The sequence below is a fragment of the Etheostoma cragini genome, chromosome 10 (assembly GCF_013103735.1).
Source record: "Etheostoma cragini isolate CJK2018 chromosome 10, CSU_Ecrag_1.0, whole genome shotgun sequence".
Classification (NCBI taxonomy): Eukaryota; Metazoa; Chordata; class Actinopteri; order Perciformes; family Percidae; genus Etheostoma; species Etheostoma cragini.
Genome location: NC_048416.1, coordinates 19,641,365 through 19,666,840, shown reverse-complemented (window position 1 = coordinate 19,666,840; position 25,476 = coordinate 19,641,365). Strand labels below are relative to the sequence as shown.

General features: G+C 39.6%; 3 protein-coding genes across 4 annotated transcripts; 2 read left to right on the top strand and 1 right to left on the bottom strand.

Moving 5' to 3' along the window:
• Positions 1 to 287: 287 nt before the first annotated feature.
• Positions 288 to 7,833, bottom strand: srpx2 (sushi-repeat containing protein X-linked 2). The gene is made up of 10 exons (XM_034882972.1): positions 7,555 to 7,833; positions 5,151 to 5,228; positions 4,768 to 4,959; positions 4,228 to 4,404; positions 3,509 to 3,632; positions 3,298 to 3,419; positions 3,031 to 3,210; positions 2,780 to 2,913; positions 2,568 to 2,689; positions 288 to 1,300 (listed from the first exon to the last, which is right to left on the bottom strand). Exons 1-10 carry the CDS (start codon positions 7,598 to 7,600, stop codon positions 1,120 to 1,122), a joined length of 1,356 nt encoding a protein of 451 aa, XP_034738863.1. The 5' UTR covers positions 7,601 to 7,833; the 3' UTR covers positions 288 to 1,119.
• A 2,268-nt stretch (positions 7,834 to 10,101) lies between these two features.
• Positions 10,102 to 17,421, top strand: tspan7 (tetraspanin 7). 2 transcript variants are annotated; one of them, XM_034882974.1, is made up of 8 exons: positions 10,102 to 10,361; positions 12,281 to 12,469; positions 12,556 to 12,630; positions 12,913 to 13,008; positions 13,377 to 13,532; positions 14,458 to 14,541; positions 16,458 to 16,534; positions 16,769 to 17,421. In XM_034882974.1, the coding sequence occupies exons 1-7, from the start codon at positions 10,275 to 10,277 to the stop codon at positions 16,524 to 16,526; spliced, it is 756 nt and encodes a 251-aa protein (XP_034738865.1). In that variant the 5' UTR covers positions 10,102 to 10,274; the 3' UTR covers positions 16,527 to 16,534; positions 16,769 to 17,421. The 2 variants fall into 2 exon arrangements, with proteins under 2 accessions (XP_034738865.1, XP_034738864.1); XM_034882973.1 differs by having other exon boundaries at positions 16,458 to 16,542; positions 16,773 to 17,421.
• A 1,219-nt stretch (positions 17,422 to 18,640) lies between these two features.
• On the top strand, positions 18,641 to 20,199 carry mid1ip1l (MID1 interacting protein 1, like). The gene is made up of 2 exons (XM_034882975.1): positions 18,641 to 18,810; positions 19,200 to 20,199. Exon 2 carries the CDS (start codon positions 19,296 to 19,298, stop codon positions 19,785 to 19,787), a length of 492 nt encoding a protein of 163 aa, XP_034738866.1. The 5' UTR covers positions 18,641 to 18,810; positions 19,200 to 19,295; the 3' UTR covers positions 19,788 to 20,199.
• The last annotated feature ends 5,277 nt before the right edge of the window (positions 20,200 to 25,476 follow it).

Here is a 25,476-nt window from a genome sequence, read left to right as displayed (position 1 = left end):
AGAATTGAGAGACTGAAATGGGGAGACGCTGTGGGGTCTCAGACAAATAAGAGATTGTGGATTAATTTTCTTTGCAAGTTTATCAGACCAGAAGCGTGTCAACCACTGATTAGCTGTAAGCAGCTACAGTGACAGCTCATTGGACTGCTAAACACCAAACATCTGTTCAGACCTGTCTCGCCGCATGGGGTTCATCTTTAGCATGCATCCCACCCGACTGCAGACTGGTCTAACTGAAAATGTGCCAAAACATCACAACGATAAACCCTGGTTAAGTTTTAAGAGCATTGACACAATCATTTTATGTTTTTAAATTCAGGCTGTATATGTTATTGCAATTCAAATTCATGCACAACGCTTAGCGCAGAAAGAGATGTAATGTGTCGCCTTTTTCTTCATAATTGTGTACACAATTACACTGATGCATGGGAAAACAGGTCCTTATAAACTGATAGTTTTATTCTACAAATCGTGATACTATAATGTACTAATTATATTTATATATGACTTGTATGAAAAGCTTATTAGAAATTATTAAATGTGTCTATTTACAGCTATAAATGTAGATTTAAATTTGTAACTGTGTGATCAGAGCTGTGTTTACCTCAAGGTTGCCATGAATTTTCTGTTCAACCAATAAAAAATGAACTAAAGACAAGACATGTTTGAACCTCCATACCAGCTGGATTTCAAAATAATCTGTTGATAATATAATCAGAAGTGGGTCAGTGTAAGTTATTAAATATCGGACAAGAACAGGGACTTCTTGACAAAAAATACTAATCCACATCCTGTATCCAACCTAATTGTATCAAAGTTATTGATCAAAATGTATTTCTTCTTTTACTAATGTGTTTTATTCATTTGTCTCTATTTTCTGTAGCTGTAAAGTCTGTTTCCTGTCCTCCGTGCATTTCAGATCATTATTTTGAAAGAGCCAAACGGTGCTAGCATTTCACTGTGTAGTGATCGCATTTAAACAAAAGGAAGTGCCTTCTTGTCCTCTTTTCCTTCTTAATGTCCCTCTGGACCTGGTTTCTGGTTATTTGTCCTTCCTCATCTTGAGTTTTGGTCATAATAATGAGCTTATCACTGTGGCAACCAGAGAGGTTTATTAAATTAGTCACAGAAGTCTCTGTGGAGCTCCAGCCTCTCTCTCTCCTCTTCATCCAGCAGGAAGCTATCGATGTAGGAGAACAGCTCATCCGATGCCATTGGGGTAATGAAGCGTTCACGGTCCATTCCTAGCTTGTCCAGCAGCAACATGCTGAAGTAATATCTGGAAATTCTGAACGCTTGTCTACAGAAAAACACAAATTTGATTATTAAAGTAACACTCCATCTGCTTCTTTGATAATATTAAATCTGCTATAGTCAATATTTTTTTATAAAAAGCATTAGAGGGTTGCTCATAGTGACAAATCTACAGAAGATTACTATCCAACTCTGCCATTTTCTTCAGCTCTATGTAGTCTTTCACCTCAATGTTTTTAGTTTTTTAGTTGACAACTTTACTGTTTTAGTTCAATTTCACTGCTCACCTATAATAAACCCAGAATATGTTAACTGCTCAGAACCAAACAACTAAGTTAGTGTCTAGCCGGGGAACATAGTGCAGTACATAGCACATAAAGAGACAGATATTTCCCTTGGAAGTTGGTGGAGACCAAAACAGAGCTAGAAGTACAGTGATTATTGGACTTGCGTTTATCAGGTTGCCAGAAACACATTACCAAATAAATTCTATAGTATCTGCCTGATGTGTAAATAAGCAGCTGTTTGCACTGCACTATACTGTAAACTGTAACATTGTAAAAAAAGAAGAAAAAAAAGAAAAGCTTGTGCAGGTTTAAAGCAGAATATTCATTAGTGCAGCTTCAGTCTTACCTTTGTAATGCCCTCTTGTTTATATTTATGGTGATATCAGTTAGACAATAAGCCCTAAAGAGCATCCCTGTTCAGATGCATATAATTTCCTCATCTACTGCTACTGTACCATAGTGATGCCTGATTGCCTAGTTGTCCTAGAGTGCCTTTATATTACACTCAAAGAATGTGCCTCAATATGCTGCCCTCACTCTGATGTGTGAGTCAGTGGAGAGACTGAAGAGATTTTCCAGTCTGGAAAAAAGTGAGCAATACCCCTTACTCAAAATACACTATTGGTGGAACAATCTATATCTCTTCTAAGATAAACTAGTACCTACAAGCTTGTGTCTGGAGCAAAATGGTGGACTTTAAAATAATATCTTACTCATTGATTCTCATGAAAACCAAAGTCAGGTGTTTCCTACTGATGTTCTGTCAGTGTAGTCAAAAACCCATTACTCCTACCCTGGAATTATTATGTTGCTATTTTTAACGGGGGTAATCCTTCAAGTGGATCCCTATTTATTATGTGGCTCCTGACATTTAAATAGAATGAAGAGAAACAACTCCTCCTGTTAATGAGAATGGGAGTTTTATGAAGCCATTTCAGGATGAAATTTTTCAACTAAATGAATGTTTCCCCCACAGGATAAACCATTACTGCTGAATTACTAAGAGATGAAGTATCTCACTATTACCTTAAACCCTCGATGACTTCATCGCTGAGCAGACTTTCTTTAATGCGACCCGTCTCACGAGGCGGGGAGCCCAGGAGCTCGATCACGGTTACATGCCGCAAATCTAATCCACAGTCTGATTTCTGGTTGGAACAAGGGTGAAAAAATTAAAGGATTTTTTTGTTTTGTTTATTTAAACTTAAAAACACCAGCAGCAAAAAGCATGTTCTCACTTGTATCATGATGTTCTGCAGCTGGTAGTCTGGGTCAGATATGTTGGGCGCAGACATGATCAGCAGCCTCCTCTTTTCATAGAACTGATCCAGGAGAGCAGAGACTGTCTTTACATCTGACTTAATCTCCATTGCTGCAAACACACAAAATCACAAATGCGTCCTGCATTTATATCTTCTCATATCTAAGTGTACTATTATGTTCATGCTGCAAATTCATAAGCATAATTGCCAATTTCTCGCAAACTCACGAACACACTCGACAGGGTCTCCTCCCCAGCTGCGGTTGAACTGGCAGACACGACTAGATACCCCCCTCCGTTCATATCCTCCCTCACATTGGTATTCACATGTTGCACCATAGTTATTCCCATCAGAGGAGCATGTGAGGTAGCCGTGCAGAGGTGGAGGTAGTTCTGAACATCTTCTCACTGTGGAAATAAGAAATCCAACGTGTCATCCGAGTTATAATGATGTCTTTAAGTTAGTATTTAAGCTCATTTCATATGTCAACTTACCCTCAACACGTACAATAAACTTGCAGGCCGCTCTGTTCCTGGCTTGATCATACACTTTGTATCGGATAATGTTCGCTCCCTCTTTAAAGTCAGTGCCGGGCTCCTGGCCTACTAATATTACACTGCAAAGAGACAAATACATTAAAGGCTGAGTGTTTAATTCCATTTTAAAGTAAACAGGAAAGGGAAGCAAAGGAAAAGAGCAATATACTCAAGTGATTTATCAGCAGTATCGGTAGCAGTAGGGGGGTCCCAGGTCACCATAGCAGTGAGTTTCCCTGGCTCGGCCACCTTGAGTCTGGACGGAGGACACTTGATCTTTGGAGGATCTGTATCTGAAACAAACCGTTGGGAAAGTACAACAATATTGAAGATTTTGCAGGAAGGAAATTCCGCCATACTGTTAGCAGTGATGAAGAGCAGCACGTGAAGAACTGAAAGACAGCAGACCACAGCTCTGGGTTCATTTAAAGAACAGATGAGCAGGAAATATGCTTGTTGTATGACTTTAAGCCTGTGACACACATGGCTTGAGAAAGATGAAGAAAAACGTAACAGCAACACAGATTGCCTGAATTTTGTTCAATGAATCAGAAAGAATATACCTTGCTGTATTTGGTGTGAACAATAAACATGTTAAAAGGTAATAAACAATAATGCAAAGCACTGTTACACTCAAGCACATAAATACAGTTTACACTGTATATACTGTATTTATGTATATATACACAATATATATATATATATATATATATATATATATATATATATATATTACAATAAAAAGTATGTATAAAACATAACAAAATAATGAAAAAACAAATAAATTGTATTATGGCAGCAAGTTAAACATCTAGTTGACAGTTCAACAAAGACTTTTGAGTTTTAATATCTGGTTAGCTTCTGCAAAAATAAGACCTTGATATGTACCTTGACAATCTGGTTGTGCTCCGCTCCACGATCCCTTGCGCTCACAGGTGCGTGAGTGTTGCCCCTCGATGCGATAGCCTGGGTCGCAGGTAAAGTCGCACCTGGAGTCCACCATGAAGCCATTAGTGCAGGTGTATCGGCCGTGAGGAATGAGGGGCAGCACATGGCATCGCATCCCTGAAAGAAAATCCCCACACAGGTCATGAATTAATACTTATGTTTTTTTATTTAAACAAAACAAAAAAACATAATTAACTAAAACAGCAGGGCAATGTAGGCTTTTGCAAATGTTACTCAAACACCAGTAACTAGTGCATTTGTTGGGGACTGTTTTCAGCAGTGGATCATTGACATTTTCTGCAATGTTAAGATTTTACAGCAGCAGATGGATATATGGTATCAACCCAAAATAAACTACCGTGCCGGTGTTTTTTTTTTTAAATCATGGAACATGTAAGCCAGTGCAATGATATGTTTTGAATAAGGATAAAGTACAATATCAGCCTCATATGGGAATTTAAAGTCCCAATGTCCACATACTGCGACAGTAAGCAGTCCCAGACCAGCGTCGGCTGGCGAGGCACTGAATGGAGCTCTTCCCCAGCAGACGGTATCCGTGATCGCAGCTCATCTCACAGCGGGTGCCCAACGTGCTCCTATGGGCCACGCCTTGAGGGGAGTGGCAGGTCACCTCTCCATTGGTCAGACCCGGAGAATGACACCAGTGTGGATCTGTGTTTAAAACCAAAATCAGTGTTAGCACTAATGGTGGAAAGGAGGGTACTTAAGTGTTGTATTCTTGGATACCAGAGGTGTTAAAGGAATATCTTGTAGTAGACACCAATACTGGCTGGGTGTAAATGTTGTCACATCACCCACCCTAGAGAGTGAATGAGTGAGTGGGTGTGCTTTTCCATACGCACTTTTGTAGTCTAGTTGAGGGGCATAGTGTTCTTCCTCAAAGTCATTGTAGCTTTCATAGCCTGTGGTCCCCGAGCCTGCTGAAAAAACAAGGGCAGACATGAGGAAACATCAAACACAGCTTGAACATTTCTTAGCTGACCGGGATTCTCCCCACACAGTCTCTTTTCCATAACTTTTTTTCAGGTTTCCTTTAACACAGGATCAATAACATTCCGATCCATAGACACCTGTATTTGCAATCAGTGATGCTAACAGAAATCAGTGAGGGTTCTAGACCTGAGAACGGGGTCAGAAAACTAGGAATATATATATATATATATATATATATATATAAAATATACAAATTTATATTAAGGAGACAGACATTAGTGCAGAAAAAACATGTTAGACTTGTAGTATTTTCCGTCCTTTTGAAATTAATAATGTACACTAGAAATTAGGACTAACAGCTTGTTTTCATTACTCAATTGAAGATTTTCCCTCATCTCTTTTTATGTAACAAGCAGAAGGGTTTGTGTGTGTGTGTGTGTGTGTGTGTGTGTGTGTGTGTGGTACTATGACCTTCATTGTCAAGTTTGAATTGCACAATAAATCATTTTCACTGTTATCCTCCTCTTTCAGCAGTTGTGGTTGAGGCACGTTATCCATTTTGAAATCCCAAATAGGCCTCCCTGTTTAGAGCTGAGTGCCAAACTTTCCAGACTGTCAACCTCCACCCCCATCTCAAAGCAGTTCCTGTGCTTCCTTTGCTTCAGCTCAACCAATCTGTTTTCTGGCTCTCAACCAACGTTTACTTTAACAGAGTTTTTATAACAATGCTGCATTACATTGAACTTCCCTTTCTGTGAAAGCTGCTTCAGATAGTTCCAGCCGTGTGTGTATTAAACCTAACGTCAGCAATTTTTCTCATAATGAGCCAGATGTTCCACTCAGTAACACTTCCCAGGACTAATATTTCCCAAGTCCCCTCGCATAGAATTAGTCACAGAGGAAATAAACAAGCTAAGCTCATCAGTCTGATGGTCTACACTGCAAGGCTCAACTACAGACAATCCACAAAATTAATATAATATACATATTTGTGAATTTCTGATTTATCTACTCCATTATTAATGTTACAACTTCACAGATTTATCTTGTGCGCCTTTAAAGGGGCCCCAATCCACAGGTTGAGAACCACTGGGGCATACCACCAAACGGTAGGCTTTGTAATGTATAGTTAAAACTAGCTTCTAATGCATTGATGCATCAGTATTAATATCTAATGTCCAAGGATGTATAACAGAACACTAATATCTGATAACATTTCAGTCACTTGGGGTCTTTTTTTGAAAAGCAAGTATGCTACTTATACTTTAAAATACTTATGTTATTTTACTTAAGCAGAATTTTGAATGCAGAACTTTTACTTGAGTAGTATTTTCCACACTGGTACTTTCAAGGATCTGAGTACTTCTACTAAAAATGTAGAACACCAACATAAAGACACACACAATGCATCATGAACCACTCACAGTAGTGACTTTACCACAGAGACTTGCACGTTGTAGACATGTTGTAGTAAGTACAAGAAGCAGGGATGACTCACACCAGGGGAAGGTGTGTAGTTTGACAATTGTAAAAGGCTTCGTGTGTCTCTAATGACAAAGGTGACCAGCATCCTTTCAATCACTCTGCATTAGCATCTGAGCTTGGGTGGATCCCAGGTCTCGCTCTTATCTCTGCAGGATTAATGAAGGCTTTAGCACACTTGGCCCAGAGGGGGGACTGCTCACTAATTAACTGGCAGTGATTGAAGCCGAGCTGTAATTAAACTGCCTGGTCAGCAAAGAAGAAGGGCTCTTTTAGAGGAAGGCAGCTCAGCTAAAAGCTTAATTTAAGTTCAGTGTTGCTGGAGTCTGCTGAATCCCTTCAGTTATTTGTTTCTGTAGGAAGGAGTGGGCTCCATTTGCATTTATCCAGTTGCCTCAAATTCAGCACATCTGCATCTAATACAATTGATATTAGGTCTACTGCTGAGATTACGGTATTTCCCTTCTGACGGGATTTGGATGTTTGCGTGACTTAAGCTAGCAATCATGACATAGCCTAAGGTTTTTATTATACAACTTTTTTTAAGTAGCCGTTACGTTAACGTCACTTACACTGCAATATTTTTCGTACTATGGCCACCTCACCTCACTTTACTTTACAATACATTTGATGTAATGCCACTTTACATTCAGTACGTTTTGCACATCGTTTGTTGTTTGCCTGTTGTTGTTTTTTTTGTTTTTTTTTGCTTTTTCACTGTAGAACTGCTGCTGTAATAAGGGAATCTCCCCACTGTGGGATGAGTAAAGTAGTAGTAGTATCTAATCTAATCTAACCTACTGATTTATATTATTTATAGTTTGGACTCACCTGTGAAGTATAAAATGAACACAGCAACAAAGCGGCTGAGGAGCATTTTAGAAACACAAGGATGATCACAACGGGTTGATGCGCAGGTTGGTTCAGAACCCAGATTCCAGTTGAAAAAGTACAAAGTTGTAATCCAGAGAAAGTCTGCTATTGGTAGGCTATATAACAAACAACTTAAAACAACAACAACTTTAGGCTATTCAGTCATCCCCGCTGAGAACGATGAGCCTCGCGTCATGCCGAAGTCTCAGCAGTCTTTGAAAAAAGATCCTTCTAGTTTATCACCGAAGGCAAACACCACTCGGTGGCGCTATCGGATCTCTAGTGTTTGTGTGTTTCCTCCCACCGCGGAATGAATTAAACATGATGATTGAGCCATTTTATAAAACCCTGCCCCTCCAACAGCTCATAAACCCAGAAAGTGAAGGTTATTGTAAGTCACGGATGAAAGTACAGATCGTCCTTTCAGAAGTTATAATTTATTATAGCTAATAGTGGGACTTATTATGATACATAGCCTAATGATGATACATTCATGATTTCCCCTTATTATGACACTCATACAAGCCTCAGTCATTCCATATGGGAATAAGGTTATAATAATTATGTATAATATATATATATATTTATATACAAAAAGCGAACCTCTGCCTGCAAACACTCCCAAACTACAGAAGACCACCCCCCAACACTGCTGGTTCTGACCGACTGGCTGACGAGCTGAATAGATTTTACTGTAGGTTTGAAAAGCCCACAGTCACAGCCCTCCCCCACACCAACTCACCACCTTCCCCCACCCGTACAGTGTCACCTCCCCCCCTCTGACCCCTCACCTGCACTTAGATCTGTGGAGTGGATGTGCGCCATCTCTACCAGAGACAGAAGACCAGAAAGGCACCTGGCCAAGATTTTGTGTCACCATCCAGCCTGAAATCTGTGCAGACCAGCTGGCCCCCATCTTCACTCAGATCTTCAAAAGATCAGTGCAGCAATCCGAAGATCCTTCCTACTTCAAACGTTCCACAATCATCCCACTCCCCAATAAACCCTCCATCTCTGGACTAAATTACAGCAGGAGCATCACATCCAGCACACAGACTAGTAGCACCGGAGCCCTCCAGGGGTGTGTGCTCTCCCCACTGCTCTTCTCCCTCTACACCAATGACTGCACCTCAGGAGACCCATCTGTTAAACTCCTGAAGTTTGCTGACAACACAACGGTCATCGCCCTCATCATCAATGATGATCCAAAGCAAAATTCCTCGTATGTGTCCTCATACCTGGCAAATGAAGTTGATTCTGATTCTGATTCTGGTATAATATCCTGTATTTATATACAGGCTTAGCACTTTACAAAAATATGATCTTATGGTAAACATAATTTATTTACCCAGCTAATGTAATGTAGACTAAATTACATTACGTAGCCCATTCAACTGTGTCACATCACCAAACAATTCATTATCATAAAGTCAGATAGCACGAGACAGGAAACAATGCTACTGCCCTCAAAATAAAAGCATACATTTGATCTGGTTTTAAAGACTTGGTGATAACTGGGACTCTAAAACATTAAGCAAGGGCTGTGTCTGAATTGGTTGAAATGCATTATTTCTAGATTGGTGGGGACACAATGGACCCCAAGTTAACCTTGAAAAGAAAGAAAGTAAAAACTGCATACTAAAATTTATTTATTTATTTTAATTTTCTATTTTTTAATGGACTACTGTAAATCATGATTTGATTTAGTAAAATGATAGATGATAAGATTTACTTAACCAAATTTGTGAAATTGTAAGTAATTTTTTTTTAACCTTTGGATTTGAAATTATGAGATGGTTTATGTCTTACACTTTTGACATATTGATGATTATTTTGATTTAAGCCTAACACAAGTAGCCTAACATTAACTATTATAATTTGTAATCAAGCTTAACTTTACATTGACGTAATAAGACAGTTTTGAAGAGAAAAGCCCTAAAAAATGTTCCACCTCAAATTCATCATGTGTGTATTTAGTAGTAGTAGCCTAATGTTATGTTTTCAGTTGGTGTTAATTTTGAAAGCTGTATTTGTCGTTTTATTTGGAAAACTATGAACTTTGTGTTTTATTTTGAAAGCCGAGCTTGACGGTGATATGTTAATGAATATAAAGGTCACCGCTGACTTGACCATGGACTGTTTAAAGCTCTCTTTTCCTTTTTTTTTTTTTTATAAATTTATTAACAAATAACAATACAAGCAATTAGACAACGCAGAACAAGGAGATAAGAGCATATCAAGAAAAAATTGCAACTGACATGACCTTTTAAACAATATTGATAAAAAAAAAGTAAATAAGAATATGAATTAGACAATAGTAAATAAAATAAAAAATAAATAAAAATAATAGTGACAGATTTGCAAATGTGTATAAAATGTAAGAACCGAAGTACTTAATTAAATAGATTGGGGTATATATCCAAAATAAATCTAGCTTTATTATTAGTTATTAAATTAATAGACTCAATATATGTGTCAAATTCAATTTGGAAGAATTTAAACAAGGTTTAGTCTCTCTTTTCCTTTAGGAAAGTGAATCTGGGTTAGTGACGACACTTCCCCCTCTCCTCGGATTTATCCCTGAAGTTTTTTTTCTCCCCCTCTCCCATCCTGCCGTTGTGAAGTCAACTTTTCTCTTTCTTTTTTTCCAGTTGAACGTAAAAACAGTAACTTAAACCATGTCGCCGCCGTCTCGACGGCTTCAGACGAAGCCAGTGATTACCTGCTTGAAGACTTTCCTCATCTCCTACAGCCTCATATTCTGGGTGAGCTCCATGTCATGTAATGGGGGACAACGGCAACAAGCTAAGGGAGCAACAATGGGCTAAAAGCGGCTGTGCCAACAATGCTAACTAACATCATTTCCTCTGGTGACGACGTGGTCTCACACACGGTGTTAAATATTTAGAGTAATGTCCTCAAGTTAAAGTGGAGTAATAGTTATGTTGACACAAAGAACCACTTGTTGAAAATGTACCGAGCATTGGAGCAGATGTTATGTCCAGACAGATTTAGCAACGTTCCAGTGTCCTGAAAACAGCCGTAATTGTGTGTCCCTGATTTAGCTAGAAAAAACATTTCATCTAACGTACAGTTAACAACAGGGAAACTTAGTTATTAGAAGTTGTATATTAACAATTGAAGCTTAGATTTAACAATCATTCCTGTTGTTACAGTCCAACCTAATTTTACCATTACTTTAAACTGCAACGATTAATCGATTGACCGAAAATGAATCGTTTAGTCTTTTGTGAAGTTAAAATACAGTTAAACTTGCTTACAGTTACATTTCATGTAAAGAGCTTACGTTGGGGCTGCAATTAACACATAACACAACATTTGCATTGCACCAGATTTTGTTTTTAGTGTCAAGCAGCATTTGCTTTTATGTCAGTGTGAGGTAGTCTGTGAAAGTATTAGTGTACAACTCACATACAAACTCTCTATGTTACGCTAAAAATTAATTGGAGTCAGATCATCAATCCAAAACCCCAAAATAATCAGAATTATTCATTTTATTGTCATGTAAGAACCTCATATTGAGAAGCAAAGAGAAGAGAATGTTTGGTCTTTTTTTCTTGAAAAATGACTTTAGATTCATTTCTAATGAAAATTGATTAATTTTCTGCGAATGGACTTGTCAGTTTGTATAAACAAGACAATACTGGCCAGAATAATTGATATATATGACATATGGAATGTATATGTGAATGAAAGTGTGGAGAGAATTTAGTTAGTGGGATCTTACAGGAGGAGCACAATTCCGTTGAATGATCCAATTCTTGTTGCAGCCATTATTACATTTAAGGAAAACATGCTTGTCAGGAGTCAAGAAAATGAGCAGGTATCGTTGCTCCCCCAACTAATCTTTGTACTGAGCAAACAGCCATCTCAAGCTGCTGCTGCTAACACACAGTTCAGGTCAGTGCTTTTATCTGCCAGTTTATTGCTCTTGGGTGGTTGAGCTGATGCTTCCCCTCAGGCTAATGACTTGTGTGGGCAGTCGTAAAGGAAAAAGATGTTGAGATGATTAAACCTCAGGCTAGTATGGTATCCCAAGTGTGTTGTTACTAAAATGTTGACGGGTAAATACATAATCAGCAGTATCTGAATCATGTAGCTGTTTTATGACGGACACAATGAGAGTTTATCAAATGTATATGGTGATTATGAACAACATTAGGGGTGATTTCTGTTTTTACTTGATACACATTATGTGTCAGAGCTCCAACATCTCCTTCTAATTCATCTGCTTCTCTTTATCTGCATCCCCTCCACTGAGAACCGATTTTATTAAAGGAAATCAAACCGGGGAAATATCTTTTCCTGGTTTTAGCCTCTCGTGGTTCTTTTATTACTTTTTATTGATCCCCAGTAGGGAAATTACTATTCATACTCAAGTCCTATACATGCACAAATAAAGAAATGTCAGAGTGAGGGGACTGTGACTGCTGAACAAGCGCCCTGAGCGGATGGGTGGGGGTTCAGTGCCTTGCTCAAGAGCATTTTGCCCATATGGGGACATACTGGACAATCATAATAATAACTGATAAAATGCAACTAAGCTCTAATTGTACCAGTGTGGTTTTGAGCCTTTAATCTTAGGTTTTGGCCCTAAAAACCTGTATATCTTTCTCTTTGGCTCTTTGATGCCAGAGCTGACTCTCCCTGCTGTCGTCTTCAGTTCACAGGCGTGATCTTGCTGGCTGTCGGCGTGTGGGGGAAGGTGAGCCTGGAGGCCTATTTCTCTCTGGCCTCTGAGGAGAGCACCAATGCACCATATGTCCTCATTGGGACCGGAGCCGTTATCGTTATTTTCGGCCTGTTTGGTTGCTTTGCTACATGCCGCGGCAGCCCATGGATGCTCAAACTGGTCAGTAAATGTGCAGTAAAGTTTCCTTAAATATTAACTTCAGGTGTGACCTTGTTTAATTGTTTGCTTCTTATTGCTTCCTTCAGTATGCCATGTTTCTGACCCTGGTGTTCCTGGCTGAGCTCGTGGCTGGTGTCTCAGGCTTTATCTTCAGACATGAGGTGTGTTACACCTTTTTTTATTTTTTTTAATTGGTCATATTGGCTCACTAATATATATATATATATATATATATATATATATATATATATATATATATATATATATACTTTGTGTGTGTGTGTGTGTGTGTATATATATACTTTGTGTGTGTGTGTGTGTGTGTGTATATATACTTTGTGTGTGTGTGTGTGTGTGTGTGTGTGTGTGTGTGTGTGTGTATATATATATATATATACATACATACATACAGTATATAATGCTCTTTGTTTTGAATTCACCAGATCAAGGCCAAGTTAGGCGTTGCCTATAAAAGAGCGGTGAAGTCCTACAACAGCACAGACAGCAGCAGCACTGCAGTTGACGCCATCCAGAGGACTGTAAGTGGGAGGTTTTCCATTACACTAATGGTGTTACTCTTATCTGACTCTGTTTATGTCTCGCTGTACAAACCAAAGAACTGTTGTTTATACAAGAACAGAGAGCAGAGAAGTGCTGCTCTCTGTGGGTTTAAACTTTTAAGCATGTTGCTTGTGTCACTGCAGGTGATTTCTAAATAGGTGATCCAAAACATCTGCAAATACGTCATTCATGGTATCGGGACTGGAAAACAACTAATAGCTGCCTGTTTTTCTTTTTTTTTCTTTTTTCTTTTCATTAATAAAAACACTTTTGACCCACTTTTCTTTCACATAAATACATTTTTACTGCATTGTAATTATTTTGTTTCTGGCTTTTTTCCATGTAGTTGCATTGCTGCGGGGTGAACAATTACACTGACTGGAGTGTCACAGCTTACTTTGAAAAGAATGGCATCCCCGCCAGTTGTTGTAAAGACGACACCAACTGCTCACCAGAGTCCCTGAAAGACCTCGACAAGGCTGGGAAAGAGGTGTACACAACGGTGAGTTCACAGCCTTATGACATTTTCTTATGTAATGCGAATATTCATTTCATTGTGGTGGGAACAAACTGTTACACCAAATGACTTTAAAGGGGCTATACTTGAAATACTAAAACGCGGGATTGCGTTCACACAGCTCTCAATATGTGAAATAGTTAAAGTGACAGGTTTTTCACAGGCCACTTGCATGTGAAGCTGGGATTACAACACACACAGAGGGAGTGTAACTTCATGCTCTGCTCAGGACACCCTTACTCCACTATATATTTGTTTACATAGCAAATATTTGTTGGATTACTATCTTATTGTTTTGAATATGGAGCACAGCCCCTTTTAAGTTTCTTTTAAAGGTGCCCTTCCACACGTATTTCATTACTTTGTGGTAATGTATGAAGTTCTACCGTTGACTCTAACATTTTTTTGTGGAAAAAATGCCATGGTTACCTTGTTTCAAGCCATTCAAGTGTGGTATAGAAAGCCTGCAGGAAGACTCCGCTCCATTTGTGACATTTCTCGGTCAAATTTAACAAGCTAAGCTGCTTGACTCTGGTTGGCTAACGGCTATCCAATGAGAGCCTGGCTCTGAGCATCCTTCACCCAGTGCAACTGGGCGAGCATGATGTGTAACATGAATAGTAGTGAGCTCAGAAAACATGATGTCAGACTGACCAGCTTTTGTAATTGGCCAGATTTCGCCACCTCTTTCTTTTCAGGGGCTAGGGCTGACAGAGGAGGTAGCAGTTCATTTTCACATTCACAACACAACACAAACACATATGGACCTAACATATTACAAAAAATGCGAGTAAAAATGGTTTTGTGTGGCACAGCACCTTTTTAAGGTACAAGCAGGGTAATCAGTTAGTCTGACTAATTTTGTAAACGGCTGTAAAAGCCTCTTTATAAATGTCTTTTTCTGCTATAGGGCTGCTTCTCACAGGTGACCCATGTGATGGAGTCCAACCTGGGAATCATCGCAGGGATTTCTTTTGGGATTGCATTCTTCCAGGTAAACCACATGTTCTTTCAGATACTTTGTCTGTCTTAGAACAAATGGCTCCATGCTGCACATACAATTTTTTTATTTTCAATACTGTATCTTGTGTTTTAGCTTTGGTTATGGATACATTTTACTCACAACTTTCATTTCTGAGATCTCGGGATGTAGTGACACAGACAACAAAGGAGTTTGGTTGGGCAACATCTGGATCGATGACTTTCTGTCTGCGGTCTACAAATAAAAATTTCATCTTGTGGCCATTTACATGAATATGAATAATTATGCACTGCTTCTGTTAAATATACTAACAAGTAAAAAATATAATGGGAGCAGTTAGACAACCAGACATATTTGAATAGTTTTGGGGGGTGCCCTGGTGGCGTTAGGCTTTAAGAAACTGACCATTGTTCAAGTCTGTTGGAGGAACTTTGTTGCATGCCATCCATCCCGGTCTTTGTCTCCCCTCATTTCCTTTATGCTCTACATGACGTACAATCTCATAAAGTATAAAAAATATGTACAAAAATATCACCTCGTACGGTCGATGCTGCCTCACTTTTGAATATGCTGATAGAGAGGGTTCTATCAGGGTGTAGTTACCCTGTAAGAGTAGTTACTCTTTTAAAGGTGCCATGGCAAGAACAATTCACTTTGAGGTTTTTTAACATTAATATGCGTTCCCCCAGCCTGCCTATGGTCCCCAAGTGGTTAGAAAGGGCATAAGGTTTAAACCAAGCCCGGGGTATCCTGCTCTGCCTGTTGACAAAATGAAAGCTCAGATGGGCCAAACTGGAATCTTGCCCTTATGATGTCATAAGGGGCAAGGTTACCTACCCTTTCTCTGCTTTCCCGGCCCGAGAATTTGGCCGGTAGATGAAAGAGACATTATGGTTTGCAAAAAAGCGAAGCATGGCAGTTGGTTAAGGCCACACCCCCACCCTCCATCTTGCCCCCCCCCCCTCTATCTTCCTCAAAAGCTACAAACACAGAAATGGCACGTCCTAAGGAAAGCTCATTGTGGGACTGGATCTAGTGGCTGTAATTCTGCACCCAGCTGAATTTTGGCAAAGAGACTTCAGATACATTATTATAGGACCACTAAGGTCTATATAAAAGAGACTTCAGAGACAGTATTAGAGGACCACTAAGGTCAATATAAAAGAGACTTCAGAGACAGTATTAGGGGACCACTAAGGTCTATATAAAAGCATCCAAAAAGCAGCAATTCATAGGACCTTTTTACGTGTTTGATAATTTTGAAATCTGAACTGTTTACATCCATGTTTACTTGCTATCAGTCTTCTTCTTTGCCTTTACTGGCTCATAGCTGCGTTTCTTATCAGTCACATCCTTGTGTGAGTGCAACTCATAAAAACATTGCTCCCTGGCACTACTAATGGTCAGAAACTCCCCAGGGTACCCTTTTAATTAAACTAGTGCAATGTATTTAAAATGTCAGTTTACTGCTCACTATAGAATAAACTGTCTGTTATATAGCGAGTAGTGAACAAGTTTTTCACAGCCTAGATAATATTACTGTAAAAACCAATGTGGCATCACATATCAACATATTGACTAATAAAACAGGACATTGCAAAACTATGTATATCAGGTCAAAGTTAAACAAGATAGTTGCTGTGGAGAATCATTTAATATTTAACAGCTGGTAATAACTCATCTCTCACCTTTTGTTATCGCTTTGAATTAAGATGTAAAGTTATTTATAGCGTGTCTGAGAACTAATGTGGTCGCTCTATGCACGGCTGTATGTCCAGCTGACAGAGTGACAGTACTTGCAGTTCTCTCCAATTAAGTTACACAGTGAAATGTTTTAATAACTGATTCAAAACTTTATTTGAAGATTAATTTAGTTTGGATTTGACTGTTATGATAAATCTATATTTTTCAAATGTGTTTTCTCTCAGCTCATTGGGATATTCCTGTCCTGTTGCTTGTCTCGATACATAACCAACAACCAGTACGAGATGGTCTAACAGTGTCCTTCCGCAGGTGAGACTTGTTATTGTCGAAGTTATTAAATATTGGGGAGTTAACTGTTCTGAACTGCTGTTCCTTGGTGGAAGACTAAATCATGTGCATATTGTATTAAACACAAATTGTAAACTGTCCAGCCCAAGAAACTCCTTTTAGTGATTTAATGATCTAATGTTGAGATGAGAATACAAATTAGCTGCTTTATGCCAGTGTCTTACTGATGTGTTTTAGGTTTGTGTTTGCAGGTCACTGATGGGCAGCTCCTGATGCAAATTGAGTTGAAAGAATCTCCTGTGATTTTATTATTGTGTGTGTGTCATAGTTGATACTATTTTAGAGAGGGAAAAACACTCTTCTTTTTTTTTCAGTCTCACCAATGTCAAACGAGCAGAAGGAAGATTGTGTAAAGGAAATTCAAAAAGGGATGTTATCTGCAGTGTAATTTGACCAAACATTTAAGGGACCTGGACATGTTGGAGACCATGTGTTACTCCTGTGATTTAATTAGGGATTTATATTGAGCGTAGATGTAAACTTTCCATTAAGTTAAATAACTCAATTGTCAACATTTTCCATTTCTTGTCTTTATATAATGCCGCTGCTTTATTTTGTAATTTTGCTAAAAAGTTAGTCTGCAGCTAAGCAGAAGAACTCTAGACAATAAGCTGATACATGTTAAACTTTCCTGCAACACTAAGTGAATTTTTGTGTGTGTGAAACCAACATAATGGGACAAAGAGGTTGTCAGCCTGAATGATGATTCACTGTCAGCACTTGGAAATTAGCCTTACTGAATACTTAGGCCAGTATTGTAGAAAGCCCAGTGTTAAATTGTTATTCTTTTGTGAATGCATGTGAAATACTTAAAAAAATAAAGATGGAATTTAGTATCTTCAACAGTGTGTGTGCTTTGGGTCCTGCATGCCGCTCAGGATGTGTCTGTCCTACTGTTTGCTTCTACGTTCAGCTGAAAAGATGTTAAAATATTCTGGCAGAAGATATTTTGCAGACCAACAGGACTTAGGACTGTAATATCCATACAGAATGCAACATGTGAAAGGCATTTAGTTTCACAATGTGCTGGGCTACTTTTAACTTTAGCAAATTATTTCAGGATATAACAGATACCAGTAGTTCAGATGCTGTGTGTGTATAATATTAATTCATTTTTATTATGAGGTTTGAGAGTGTGACAATATAGGAAAACTATAAATTAATTTACGTTTTATTTCACAGTTTCAGTCACTTTCTGTAATGCAGCCTTTAAAATCAAATGCTAATCTAAAGCAGGATAGGTTAACCACAATGCACACACAATCTAGTCTATCTCAATATTTATAGACTAACACATGCATTAATTGTCATATTCTGCCATAGATGGAAATAGGGGCTTGAAATGATTGAGGCTTTGGAAGGAGACTGCAGCTGTCTGTGGTTTTGTGATGCACATTTCACAGGATGAACCCAAAAGTGAGGTAGCAAAGATCTTCTGACTTGATATTAGTCTTTGATTCCAAGATTTATGGTAAAGTCAGTTATTTAAATGGATGATGATAACCAACATGGCATGTTGTTGTAGGCCCCTATTCATTTATTTGTTTAAAGATTGTTTTTTGGGTTTTTTGTTAGCCTTTTTGGTGTCGGTGCGGTGAGGCGTTTCTGTCCACACATGCGCGAGAAAGAAACCCAACCAGCAGGTGGCAGAGCTGTGTAACATAATGAACTGAGGCTACTTGGGAAACGTGAAGTAAAAGCTAATAACACTAATTCAACTTCAACGGGGAACTTTGCATTACTTCATGTTTTAATACAACGGGCAAACACACCTGTTAAATTACATACCTTAGGAACAACGTGCATCCCTGCGCGAGCTTGCTCCAAACTACCTAGAAATGATGATAAACCTTACACATAAGGCCTATACATACAAATACACACACATGCACAAACACACACAAATCTGGAAAAAAACATTGACCGGCAGCTGGGATCTGACGTCTGATTGGCAAGTTTTGGATCAGATGCTTGGGAGGTCCGCCTACATGCTCCATGCTGACCAATCAGCTCGGTTGAAAAATACAAAGAGGGCGGACTTCGGTGTTTCTCTCCACCCCTCCCCCCTCCCCAAGCCCGGCTCTCCGGTATAAAAGCGGAGTTAGCTGCCAGACCGTCAGGGAAATTTTGACTTTCCTTCACGGCCGGTGGTGTGTGGAGCCTGAGAAGACTTGGTTTTTACAAGCAGCACGCCAAGAAAGACTTCTCTCAGGTTACTCCGTGGTTCAGGTTGGTATATACCCTTCTTATTCAAAACCTCTGACGCATGTTTAAGATTTCCAAACCAGGAAGTCAAGGTCATATTGATGTGAGTCGGGTGTTGTACAATGCGGCTAAACGAAGGCAATTTATTCAGGCAGTAAGTTGGTGAAAATGTTCGGTCTGTTTTTTCGTGCTAGAATCAAGTTATGCTTTGCGGTAAAGATGAGGGAAAAGCTTGTATCATCATTCCTGATAGCTGCACTCTAGAGTGTATGTGGGGTTAGTAATTTGTTGCCTTTGTACCCACGCTGGCGATTATGTAAACGTGTATTTCAAAAGTGCACCAGGCCTAGGTTTGGCAATGTTTTTGCAGCATCTGATCCATCTTACCTACTTCCTCATTTCCTCTGTTGCAGATCAGCCACCTCTCAAACACCAAGCAGCTCTGCCTTAAGTTAAAAGCACCACCTGCCAGCTCTACACTGTAACCAAGCCAACACGAAGCCTTCAAAATGATGCAGATCAGCAGCGACTCCGCCAGCAACAAGCACTCCCTAATCAACGTCATGCACCGCTTCATAGCAGCCGCCAACAACATGGATGAGACCATCATGGTGCCGAGCCTGCTGCGAGACGTGCCGCTGGAGGAGCAGGCGGGCAATGTGATGGAGCACAACAACAATCAGGAACCACCGTGTCCCAACAAGCAGAGGGACATGTACGAGCACTACCTGCTCCTCAAGTCCATAAAGAACGACATGGAGTGGGGTCTGCTGAAGAGGGAGATGAGCAGCGGCGCCAGCTTCCTGGAGATGGCGGTGAAGCAGGAAGAGCAGCAGCCGGTCACTGGGGACCTGCTTCTGGATGAGAACTCCGACCTGGAGAATCAGTTTCACTATCACCTCAGGGGACTGTTTGGAGTTCTGTCCAAGCTCACTTTGCAAGCCGACCACCTCACCAACAGGTACAAGAGAGAAATCGGAGGCGGAAACTTCATGAGATAGAAATCCCTTCAGTCCCCCACCACCACCCCACCCACCCGGACTGCTTGACTTGCACAATAGGATGTGTTAAGAGTGGGGTCCCCCCCAGCTCTTAATAGATCTCAATGTTCAGTGAACTGACCAGGGTTACAACTATTGCTTCTTTGACTCCTGAGTAGTGACACTCCAATTTCTCCCCCCCCCCCCACCAAAATATACCTGAAACCAGTGATGCCAGCCCAGTTCCCTCTGCCTGTCTCGGTGCAGGTGTTGATGCTACGCGTGGTGGATGGTTTATTGAATCTTGTTCCCCAGGTCCAGTTGAAGCGCAGCTCTGGTTTATGAGAAACTTGTCCTTCCCTTGTCTGTCTTTAGTTTTGAACATGAATTTGTCGTCCTATTGAGAATAAAAGGATTTCCGACTGTCGGAAAACTGAATGCTGGTTATTCTGCCCCTCCCTTTTTAAAATGGCTTGACGCTGAGCTGAAGGGCTCTTAAATCTTTCCTCTTGGTATTACTGTAACATGGTGTGCCTTGACTTTTTGTACATCCTCATGCCCTGTTCAGTTACACTGCATTGTCTTGACTGCTTAAATGGTTCATAAAGATGTTCATGATATTCTGTTTGTCCTTGAATATTTCAAATTTTATATTGAAGCAGTAAAACTGTAATAAAATAATTGAGAACTTTGAAGTTTGTTCTTGTCACTTAAACCAGAAGTTTGTTGGGATATAGCTTTTTATTTTTTTCCTCTTAGCTCAGTTAGAAACATCTTGTCAGAGCTTAAGGCTGCGCAGGAATGTTTAATGATGCCTTTTGACATGTCCTAACTTGGAAACTAAACTTACTTCATGTACAGCAAGTTTAGCGGATTTGTTCCTATTGAAGGTCTGGTGCTCTGTGGAGAATTTACCAACAAAAGATAAAGAGGTCATGACATTCTAGCAGAATTTTAACACCTTTCACACAGTCCACTAATCAACTCAAATGGTGGGAGCAATGGCTAAAAGCTGTAAAGTGCATTGACCCTGAAGAAGTGATAGGACATCAGTTTAGGCAAACTTTATTAAAAAAAAATGGTAACGTGGTGAAAGGGAACATGAGCTTTAAAACCTGCAGCAGTTTGTCAACATTACGAAGATATCTATCACACATTTCTGCTGCTTTGTCCTACTGAACATGATAGTGGAGCATAAATGAAACATTAAATTGATAAATATGTTCAGACTGTTTGCTCCTTATATGCTGCCAAAGCTATCCATCAGTGGGTATAACCTTCCCCTTAGCAACAGCTCCACCACAAGCAGCCAATCCGGTCGCAAAGGTTTTTTTTTTTCCTCTCAAAGGCACAGCGGTGATTAAGAGATTGCTGTGTGATGAAGGGCATCCAGTAAGCGAGTGGAGGGCATACTGGTCAAACAAACTGGTGCTCCTCTGACCCGCAGTGGTGAACACACCGGGGTTTGAGAGTTTGCATAAAAAGTGCTGCATGGGCTGTGTTGTGAGGTTGCAGTCCTCTTTTTTTTTTCCTTTCACAATGGGCCATACAAATGCTGCAAATCAAAATGGCTGTGCTGGTCAGGGTGCCTCAACCCACTCAGATAAACTGGGTCAACCAAACTGGTGACAGCTGGCCAGACGGTAAATGTGAAAAGGAACAGGGGATTTTACTCTTAAAATGGTTCTTAAACTGATCTTACTGAAATCTATTCTTCCATTCTCGAGAAAGTTGCAAGCAACAATACTGGAGGCCAAAGAAACAGCCCATTTTAGACACTGCACTAGTCTACAAAATGTAGCAAGGAAATCAACCTTTTTGAGTTAATTAATGTTTTAATGCATCTGAACTTCAAGAAAAAGCTCAACATTTTAAGAAATCTGCATATTAGATGAGAAGATTGATCCCACTCCAATTTCTGTTGAAATCAAAGCTATAGCCTGTAGCCAGTTAGCTTAGCTTAAATACTAGAAACTAGGGGCAACAGCTTGCCTGTCCAGTGGCGACAAAATTCACCTAGTAGCGCCTCTAAAGCTCACCAATTACTACAATTTCACACAGCCAAGAAAGAGTCCAGTAGCACACAATTTTTCAAAGTCCTTATGGATTACACATATTAGATAAAATGTGTTAATGAGTAAACTTTAGAGATTACCTTCAGACAGATCCAGGCTAGCTTCTTCCCCATGGTTTTCCACTGTTTCCAGTCTTTATGCTAAGCTAGGCAACTAGCTGGGGGGCTTGGGCCTTATCTTTAACAGACGGATATGAAAGTGGTATCAATATTCTTATCTTACTTTATTATCTTTAACACCATGAACCATTGGTAATATTTTTCTGGTTTTAAGAAAAATATGTTCTGAAAGCTAATTATAAATTACAGTAAATACGATCAGATTTTTCCAGTAGTGAAATGAGTGAATTATCCTCAAATATAGGTTTCAAAGTTCTATTTTCCATTGCATCTGATGTATGCAGCTAAAAAAATCTCAAAGGGCTTGAACCATGACACTGATATTCTGTAATACAGCTCCGACTGTCGGCATGCAAAAATCTCCCCAGTTACGTTAATGTCTTGAGAAACCTGAGAGCAAATCGTTGCAACCACTCAGTACATTGCCGATTTGAACTTACTCCAGAGTTGAGAGGACTGGAGGATGTGCTGTCTAGAAAATGGCAAAGTCCACATTCTAAAATGGGGAATGATATGTTATCTGCTTATGGCTTTGCAAAATCAGAACCTTAATATAAACAGTTGTTCAGATGTCTGATATTTTATCAGTGCTGGTGTGTCGTAAGTGTTTTTGGGTTCAGTGCAATGTGACTGACAGATCTTGAGACATAGGAGACATTTGGTGTTGAAAGGCCTCTTAAAGCTCTGTGTGGTTGGCAGATCTTTGCCCCAACTCGCCTGCCAACATGAGGCTTGGCTGGCCACAAAGCGTCTGCTGTCTCTTTCTACAGCAGTGACCTGGTTCACCTCAGCTGCACTGTCACTGCACTGTCTGTTGCTCAACAGCTGTAAAGCTCTAACCTGACAGGGATGAAGCCCATACAGAGCAGAGATGATTACTTTACGAGGCCGGTCAAGCTACCCTGATACAGGTGACGTTTAAGGGACAATAATGTGATACTAAATTAAGGTTTATACTTTTTTTAGCAGTGCACTTACAGCACCAATGCCCCACCTACACCCTGTTGCTTTAATCTGCTCTTTTCCATGGTAACAGCACTGCTCCCTGAGTAAACACCTAAGTGCATTCACTGTGTTGTTTGCTTTAATGTCCAGTCACATTTCAGTTAACCTGTGAGTCAACTGTGGAATCAAACAAAAGAGTCAAACATGACAGTCAGCTTGAAACTGTAAGAGAATTTGGTTATAGCAAAGAACCCATTTTCTTAATTTAAAGAAGTCTCCAGACCAGCAGGAGTTTCACTCACTAGCAGTGGTGGAAGTAGCACAACTAGACTATAACAATACTCCATGCAGACGTCATGCATTCAATATTTACTAGAGGTGCAAAGATGTATGCTGCAAACTGTACTTAAAGTCAAAGTGGGCAACAGAATCATGTTCTATCATTGGATTGTTATTGCTAATGCATTGTGTCATGTAAGCAGCAGGTTTAGCTGGTTGCAGTGGAGCTACAATTAACTACTTTACATGTAATGGTTAAATCTATAACGTCGTGTTTGATCAGCTGAGTATGTAGACGGAGTAGCACTGTATTAGGTACACATGTAGAGTAAAATGTAATCTAATACAAAAAACATTAGAAACGCTTCCTAATCTGATGTAGTTAGAAACAACCTCACTAGTAAACATATCTGTGATGAAATATTGTAAACTCAAGGTTTACTAAGAAGCTTTTTTCCAGAGCGTTTGACCATATCTTATAGAATTTGCTCTGGTGGCTAGTGTGAGAGACCATGAGTTTGTAATGTTTATTAACACATGTATTTTCCAATTAAAGATTGAATATCCACCGGAGAACAACATTTGCTTCTAGAAGAAGCATACCACGATAAATACTCACGCAGGTGAGTACAGGTGCCTCAATACATTTAACCAAGTAAAACTTGAAAGGGGCCTCCAGCAGGTGTTTAACTTGGTGTCAAGGTAACTGTTGCTTGTGATTAAAACAGGTTTCTTGTTGTGTAATGTGATGTATGCTGCCCACATTCAGTGTTTCTAGGCGTTGTCATGGAGTGAAATCGTCTCATTTGAAAGACGGTGAACCCCACATTATGATGCACATCACAGCCTTACAATACGCTGCCTTGTGCTGCTGCAGAAGTAATGAGAACCAACACGCTCCTGATGTCACAAACATTTTTCTGTGTTCAACATCTCACTAACTGCACAGGAGCAGAAGCAAACATCCGTGAAGAAAAGTTTTTTTTTTGTGTCATTTCTGTGAAGATTGCATTCACAACTCAGAGAGTCTCCCCTCCAGCTATGCATTATGTTATATAATGATAAAGTAATATTCTTCTTCTAGTGTTCAATTTAGTTAATTGAAAGTGTGCACAATAGACAACTAGAAACAGATCAACAACAAACGTGAACTGTTCCTTGTTTTTGTTTAGCAATGACCAACGTTTTGTATCTTTTTGCGGTTGTTCGATGTCATTGCAATAATTCTTTGTCTCATTGAGCATTCAAAAAGGAGCCAATCTGCATGACAAGAACTTTTGATACTTTAAGTAAATGTTGCATATAATAGGCCTACTTCTACTACTGATGTTCTCAACAGCCATAATTGCTTGGATTACTATTCCTACATTATTGTTTTGACAGTTGAACAAGCCCTCGGTTTTAAATTTTGATTAGGGCACACAAGATTACTCCATGAAATCAGTGTCTGGTCTGTCCGGTTTTTCAGCTTCTGATATTATGATATCCTCAACTCTTTTGTCTTGTCAGCATGCAGACAAAGATGTGAAGCCTGAACACCATGTTCTCTTTTAGGCGGAGGCCTTCCAACTGAACCTCTGCTACAACACAGCGGCACACCCCCCTTCCTGCTTTTCCCTTGACTTTATGATAACACCTGGACCAGACTGATAGCTTGGCATTCTCTAGTTTTGGGAAAATAATCACTCTGTGTGTTGTTTGGGCTACAAAGGGCCTCCTTGCTGGTGAAAATTTGTCCTCTGGAATGGAAGGAGCAAATACTGAATTCACTCAGAGCGCCATGAGGCCTGTTTTTTTCCTTTCACAGAAGAATCTACTCACGGTGTAACCCTGCAGATTTTGCCACTCTGCCATCGCTGGTGAACACTACACCAGAAACTGTATGTGTGGGCTCCGTGCAGAACATTTAAGGGAGGGAGGAATGAGGTTATGTAAGAGGCGAGTGGGTGTGGAGTCCAGCTGGAGCAGTTTACAGCGTGATAGTGTCTCTGAGAGCGAACAATTCCCTCAGCCTTGTGTGCTGCTCACACACACTTTGTGTGCTGCTAGTATAGGTCAAAGAAGCCTTTTGTTATGACATGCACAAACATACACACACACATATATGGATTCAAGATGGGGTTTTAAGATGCTCTGTATGTTTTTCTTTGTGTGTATATGTATTTTTTCCAATTATGAGATCTCTGTAAGCATTTTGCAGTTGTGGTAGAAGCACAAAGAGTAAAACAAATAGCAAGAAACACTTTCTGATCAGCAAAATATACTTAAAACATTGAAAGCAACTTTTACTTT

What these genes read in the sequence shown, in the direction of transcription:
- srpx2 (XM_034882972.1), bottom strand. Translation starts at nt 7,600, where the DNA reads ATGCTCCTCAGCCGCTTTGTTGCTGTGTTCATTTTATACTTCACAG. An exon ending in GTTTATTGTACGTGTTGAGG is followed by an intron (nt 3,211 to 3,297) that starts GTAAGTTGACAT and finishes TTATTTCCACAG; the next exon opens with TGAGAAGATGTTCAGAACTA. An exon ending in TGCAGAACATCATGATACAA is followed by an intron (nt 2,690 to 2,779) that starts GTGAGAACATGC and finishes TGTTCCAACCAG; the next exon opens with AAATCAGACTGTGGATTAGA.
- tspan7 (XM_034882974.1), top strand. Translation starts at nt 10,275, where the DNA reads ATGTCGCCGCCGTCTCGACGGCTTCAGACGAAGCCAGTGATTACCTGC. An exon ending in GCCCATGGATGCTCAAACTG is followed by an intron (nt 12,470 to 12,555) that starts GTCAGTAAATGT and finishes TGCTTCCTTCAG; the next exon opens with TATGCCATGTTTCTGACCCT. An exon ending in GCTTTATCTTCAGACATGAG is followed by an intron (nt 12,631 to 12,912) that starts GTGTGTTACACC and finishes TGAATTCACCAG; the next exon opens with ATCAAGGCCAAGTTAGGCGT.
- mid1ip1l (XM_034882975.1), top strand. Translation starts at nt 19,296, where the DNA reads ATGATGCAGATCAGCAGCGACTCCGCCAGCAACAAGCACTCCCTAATC.